At 32.6% G+C, this 6,836-nt stretch overlaps 1 protein-coding gene across 1 annotated transcript; it reads left to right on the forward strand.

The window, feature by feature from the left end:
* The first annotated feature begins 5,381 nt into the window (after window positions 1–5,381).
* LOC145054153 (protein RADIALIS-like 1) lies at window positions 5,382–6,358 on the forward strand. The gene is made up of 2 exons (XM_079002297.1): window positions 5,382–5,760; window positions 6,221–6,358. Exon 1 carries the CDS (start codon window positions 5,494–5,496, stop codon window positions 5,743–5,745), a length of 252 nt encoding a protein of 83 aa, XP_078858423.1. The 5' UTR covers window positions 5,382–5,493; the 3' UTR covers window positions 5,746–5,760; window positions 6,221–6,358.
* The last annotated feature ends 478 nt before the right edge of the window (window positions 6,359–6,836 follow it).

A 6,836-nucleotide genomic window follows, 5' to 3' on the forward strand; every position in this document is an offset into this window, starting at 1 on the left:
ACAAAGCAGGACCGCCTCAACCCAACCACACATACACTGTGTCCACACACACACACACACACACATATATATATATATATATATATATATACATAACAAACAATCGTGCGAATAACCTACCAATAATAATCAGACAGATCTCACAAATTACTTAGCATAGCATCATCCTATCTACCATGATACAGATCAGGCAGATCACTACAGCACTCAATCGTATGATAAACTAGGATAACAATCCAAAGGGCCGACATTGGTTCCTTCGACCCGAAAGTACAGTGACGAAAACTTACCTCGCAAACTAAATAGAAATGATGAGGCCCGACTCCGAATCATAACTCTCTACACGATACCTGATTCCATTAAATCACCAATTTCCATAAGACTCCAAAGTACCCTCAAGGTCAAACTTGGTCAAAGTCAAAGTCAACAATCAAGGTCAACAGTCTGTGTTGACCCAACACACCATGTTCCACCAGCATCCAAATAGTCGGGAAAACCTCAGCCAATACGCTGTGTTGGCATGTAAACATGGCATGTTTTCCCGAGTTGGAGCAGCTTAATACATTCAGCTGCTTTCTTCGATTCCAATAACTCTAAAGCTCAGATCTAGTCCAAAATGCTATTAAGAAGGATAAAGTTTCCAACTTTATCTATTGGGATTACTCAAATGGTTCAAAAACCCAACCACAAGGCTTGAAGATATAAGGGCTTAACCAATAAGCACTTAATCCTTAAAGTCTGCAACCCATCCTTTCCAGAAGAGATTCTAGCACCAAAACCATCCTAGAGATCGGTGCTTTATAGACATGCATGTCTTGAACCCATAATAGGTTAAAATGGGGATTTATGACCTAATCTCTATGCATGACATCAAAACTCAACTATAGGCCAGATCGAAGACTCTACTAGGTGACCTAGACTTCGAGATTCTTAAAGTTGCAAATTTTATGAGATCTAACCATCCCAACCTTCAAGAATAAGAAGCTAAAGGGGCAAAAATAAAGATCTAGCAACATGGAAGAATAAAAATCGGATCTTGGACACTTACAAAGGTCCAGAAGAGTGACAAACTGAAAGATGAGGACTTGCTTTTTGGATCCTTGCTTCCTTCTTCCAACTTCTTCCTTCCTTGGCTTCAAAAACATCACAATAGCTCATAAATGAGAGGGAAAGATAATTAGGGTTTTCAATTGTCGATGTGAGGGAATTGGATGTTGATAAAAGGGCAACTCGTGGGACTTAAGGAGATTATATAGGGTGCAAACCCTAAAAATTAGGATTTTCTCAACCAGCCGCCAACACGCCGTGTTGGTCCATGAAGATACGCGACCCAAAAGTTCTCAACACACCATGGTGAGGCTTCACCACGCCGTGTTCCAAGGGAAAGACATGCATAGATGGAATTAATTTCATACCTAAAAAATCATGATGTTATATATATATATATATATATATATATATATATATATATATATATATATATATATATATATAACTTCTTGTGGTAATGGAAAAAAAGTTTTTAAGTCTTCTCAACTTTTACCTTTTAACAAAAAAAAAATACCTAAATTAAAGAAAAAGTTAGCATGAGTTTAAAGTTTTTATTTAACAAAGAGTTTTAAATCCAAAAGCTAATTTAAGTAGATTTTCATAAAAAAACACCAAAATATTTTAACAAATTTACTTGAATATCCTTTAGAAAGAAATTCATATCATATTTCCTATGATCCATCAAATGACTTCTAGTTCAGTGGTATTATGTTTTGTCATCACTCTTTGAGGTTAAGGTTAAAGTCTCATTAGAGCCACATATAGATTTAACAGTAATACAGTAGAAGTTAGATTTGGCGTTCAAATTTTTTTTTCCTATGATCCAATTAAAACTCATGTTTGGTTAAAATCATCTAATACCTTTATCTTTAACTGATTAAAACTCAATTAATAATGGTGCACCATTTGTGAATCATATAATCCACCTGTTTGATTAAAACTCAATTAATAATATGTCTAAATTAGTTTGATATGTTTAGTAATGCAGGCCCATTCAACATGGGTCATTCCATATAGACAAGATAACTTATTTCGAATTAATGAAAAAACCATCATATATAGATATATGCTTTTATGGTTATTATAGTTTAGAAAATTAATTTTTCATGATTATGTTCTAATATTAGATTTTACATTAAATAATTTTATATATTATTCATGTTACATATGAAGAACATTCATTCAAATAAAAGTTATAGTTTTTAGTTTCTAGCTTCCAGTTTTCAGCTACTGGCTACAATATAACTATTTTTGTCAAACTCGCCGTCAATGTATTTTCTAGTGTTCAGATTGGATTTGGCCTAAGGGTATTTAAAATGCTCTAAGCAGCAGATTTTTAAGATTTTTTTAAAAAGAATTTATAAATATGTATCATGCCAAGATATACTTTAAGCCATAGTTTTATGGATAACAAAATAACTAGTGTCATTTGTGCAATGCAACGGGGCTATTCTAGGCCATGTATGGTGTTAAAGTTTACACATTGTTGTCCCAGGATGAACCTCAAAGAGTGACAGCATTACAGAATTTATAATGAAAGCCCCATGCAGTTATGCATTCTGCCACTAAAAGTGAATATGGTTCTATTTATAGGCCATAAGAGTTAAAGTAGTCAAATATTCTTGTTTTTCCTATATCATACCAATTAGTTTAACAGCTTACATTTAAGTCCTCCCAATGCCATTCTGGTATATGGTCAAAGTCACTTAATTATTATCGCATCTTTGAAAGGTTAAGGTTAATAATAGCAATTAATATACTTTTCATTTTTTCCACTTAGGTCGATGAATGTTGTACCGTATAACTCATTGTACTTTAACCAATTCAAGATGTGTTCATGTGACATCTTCACGGCCAAACAGATGATCAGCATTTTGCATTACCAATTTAACTAAATATACAATTATATTAATCATCATACACAAAAATACACTTATATATATATATATATATATATATATATATATATATATATATATATATATATATATATATATATATATTAAATTACATGGGTCCCCTCACAACCTTTTCTCCTTCCGACTTCATCAATCACATCTCTTCCACCTGTAATTTGTTTCTTTATTCTCTTCTTTCTGATCACTTTGATTCTATATGGTAGTAGAAAACCTCAAAACGACAAAAACCTAAGCTCACGAAGGATAGTTGTGATAAGTTGCCAGAAAATATTGTAATCAAAGAAGGGTAATTAAATGGGGAAAGGGGAAAGGGTTATGGTTATGATGTGACCCATATAATTTACAAATTAATAAACTATTTATATAAATTGGTAATGTAAAGCAAATATAAACTCAATAATAATAATAATAATAATAATAATAATAATAATAATAATTCATCTTTATATTTAAATTTAATTAAGAAAAGGCATATAAGCAAAATATCGACATGTCATTGTCATTTGTTGCTATTAGATGACCTCAACCACTTTATGAAGTTTCAAATAATTACACTAGACCCGACATTAGCAAAATTTACATGTTCCTATATATTCAATAATAATAATAATATTTAAATTTATATTTTAATTGAACTTCCCATATTTTTATCTTATGTATGTAATGTAGTAAATTTTAAGATAATTACCTTCTTTACAGGTTTGGCTTTTAAACTTAGATAATCCCACATATCTAAACGAGGGCCATTTTTATTCATAATCTTTTTCCCCTAATCCTAGTTTCACTTATTATGGACCAATATCTGGCACCCGTATGGTTGTATCCCTACAAAATATATCATCCAAAAAGTGGAGATAATATACTCATATATATATGTACCTTATCTTGTCATGTGATTGTACGTCACTAGAAACAAGCATAATTAACTCAATATATTCAGAAGTTTTGAAGTTAATGATGAAAATCCAATTGCTTAAAAGAAAAAACAAACTAATGCAAGTTCTTCTCACCCAGAGATCCAGCTAGACAAATAAAAGGGATAAGATTCTTGTAGTACCATTAGTACATGCATAAAAGCATTAATATCATACATGGGTGTCCACATATACCTAATTCCAACAAGTCTGTCGGTGTAAATCTTCATGAAAATCATGTCAAAAAGGTAAACAAGGTGTACAACACCATTTTAAACCATATAAATCATCCACACAAGGAACTCAAAATCAACAACATCAAGATTCAAGATTTGTATCTATCCTTATTTCGAGTAAAGAGCCAACCATTTAGGCAAATGCCAGGCAATATTGTTGTCTCCACAACCTGCAAAAGGGGTACTATATATGGCCTATAAACAAACAAATGGCGTCATCATGAATTTCACTTACATTAACCTCATATATATTACTTCATATATATCAAGTTGAACATGAATAATATTGATTATTTTTTTTTTATATGTTGACATTGATTTTACATGATTGACAAGTCACCATCAGCATATCAACACTCGAGCAGACTAAACTTGGCGTAATTAAATGCAAAAAAAAAGGCAGAGTAGAGCCAAGAAATAATCCAGACGATAGAAAATGGATTAGGACACTTCAAAGATTATAAATAAGTTGAATAAAAATATTAAAACAAAGATTTAAATTTCTGTAACTTCAGTTAAAACTCACAATAAATATAGAAAACTCTAAGAAACTATTTGATAGTTGCTAATTGAATGAGAGGCCTCACTCAAAAGACCTATTCCTATTGAATCCAGCAAACGTTTAATGCATGTAAAAGAAAAGGAAAAAACAAAGAGAGAATCATAATTGGGTAACACGTGTTATGGTTTTTTTTAAACGATGAACATATATAACAAATCATTGTACGGAAACACAGATGGCCAGCTATATAAAATTTGGAATTTTGTTAGTACGAAGTACATCTCCGGATAACCTATGAAAGGCTATATCTTTTCAAGTGAACTCTAAAACCGGTAAGATTGGGTTTTGAGAAGTTTTGTATGTTTAATAATTTAATCTCATCACTGGACCCCACACTAGCATATGCTTATCTTTTAAGGCAGTGAGTTTCTAGATTTACCTAACTAGCTAGAGACTAAAAACTGCACACACAGATATACCAAATCACGTGCAAGTAGTGTCAAAAATCAAAACTTTGAAGTTTGTATATATGCTATATAAGGAATAAAAGAGTTAGAGGAAACTTTCCTATGTCAAGTGTATGATATTGTTAAGAGATCATAAATATTTGGTGAAAGGGAAAAATAACAAGATAAATGGTTCTTGAAGATATTGATTCTTCAATATTCTTCTCGTTTTGCAATCTTTATATATAGGCCAACTAGCATGACCCCACTACCCCCTCCCTCCCTTTGTTTCTGGAGCTTATAAAAGACACGCATTGCCACCTATTCACACATATCAGTTCTCTTGAGAGTTTACTTTAAAGAGTCTTCAGCCAATCCTACCCCTACCTAACACATCATCCATCTCCCTCTCCATATTTGTTTACTATGGCATCTAGCTCAATGTCTTCACGTGGGTCGGGTTCATGGACTGCTAAACAGAACAAAGCCTTTGAGAAGGCTTTGGCTGTGTTTGACAAAGATACCCCTGATCGATGGCATAATGTAGCCAAAGCTGTTGGTGGCAAAACAGCTGAGGAAGTGAAGCAGCATTATGAAGTCCTTGTGGAGGATGTGAAGCACATTGAAAATGGTCGAGTTCCTTTCCCTAATTACAGGAGAACCACCGGAGGGGGATAGCTAAGTTAGCTTAAGGTAATACAACCTACACTACTAATCCACAATCAAATCAATTATTTCATGTACTAAAAAGTCTTTTCGCTTATTTCACTATTTCAAGCCTAGCTATCATCTTTTATTGTGAGCCACACAAATTTCCAATAAGGGGAAGCTACTTTAGTTTGCATGGTTTGAGTATATATTATATATCATGTGGTGGTTGACTCGTGTCCAAAAGTCAAACATCACAGTTACCAAAAAGGGCTATTACCTAAATAAAATTGATGCCCCAGCTCCAACTTTTCAATCATGAAAGCAACATGTGGAATATAATTTTGTGTTTGCAGCTTTTTCTGATCACTTGCAAACTTGCTATGGCGTTTAGTGCCAAAACTGTGGAGATAGATTACACTAAAAGCATGAATCAACAAACATTTGTTTAAGTAAATTCATAATTCATCATCCATATTCATGAATATCTTCATCTAAAATGCAGGATAATGAATCCAAAACGCGATGAAGAAAAGCACGGACATGGAGAACTAGCAACAATAAAGATGCAACGATTATCGACTTCGATGCAAGCAGATGTAACTAGTAATTTGAAATTCCTTGATGCAATTTTATTTTCTGCTATAAGTTTAGCAGAAAAGCTCTTTTTTTCTTCCTATGCTAATTGTATATGTTGATGGAGTGAATTCACACGTGAACTGTGATTCATCGCAACTTGTTCGATCAAATGTATGTTGATTATATTGGTTTTGAATTATACAAATCGATTTGCAAAACATAACATAACGAATCTTACAACCAGAATACATACAAATTGAAGAGATTGATGGAGGCATGTTAAGGTTTTAATATCTTCTAACCTTCGAAACTTGATTATCACCTTTAATGCTTCGTAATTTATTTAAAGACGAAGCTTTTTTTTTTGGAACCGGCAAATATATTTAAAAAAGCACCAACCCTAGCAAGGCGCTAGAGGAAGGAGAAAAAAACAAAAGACAAAGTTCAAATTACAAACAATTTAACGGGGAGCTAATCCAATCACCCCAATTAAAACAACACCTGTCATATCTATGTTTAACCCACAGAAATGTCATAGACTT

The sequence above is a fragment of the Lactuca serriola genome, chromosome 5 (assembly GCF_051521515.1).
Source record: "Lactuca serriola cultivar US96UC23 chromosome 5, Lser_US96UC23_V15, whole genome shotgun sequence".
NCBI lineage: Eukaryota > Viridiplantae > Streptophyta > Magnoliopsida > Asterales > Asteraceae > Lactuca > Lactuca serriola.

Coding starts and splice junctions, on each gene's coding strand:
- LOC145054153 (XM_079002297.1), top strand. CDS start 5,494: ATGGCATCTAGCTCAATGTCTTCACGTGGGTCGGGTTCATGGACTGCT.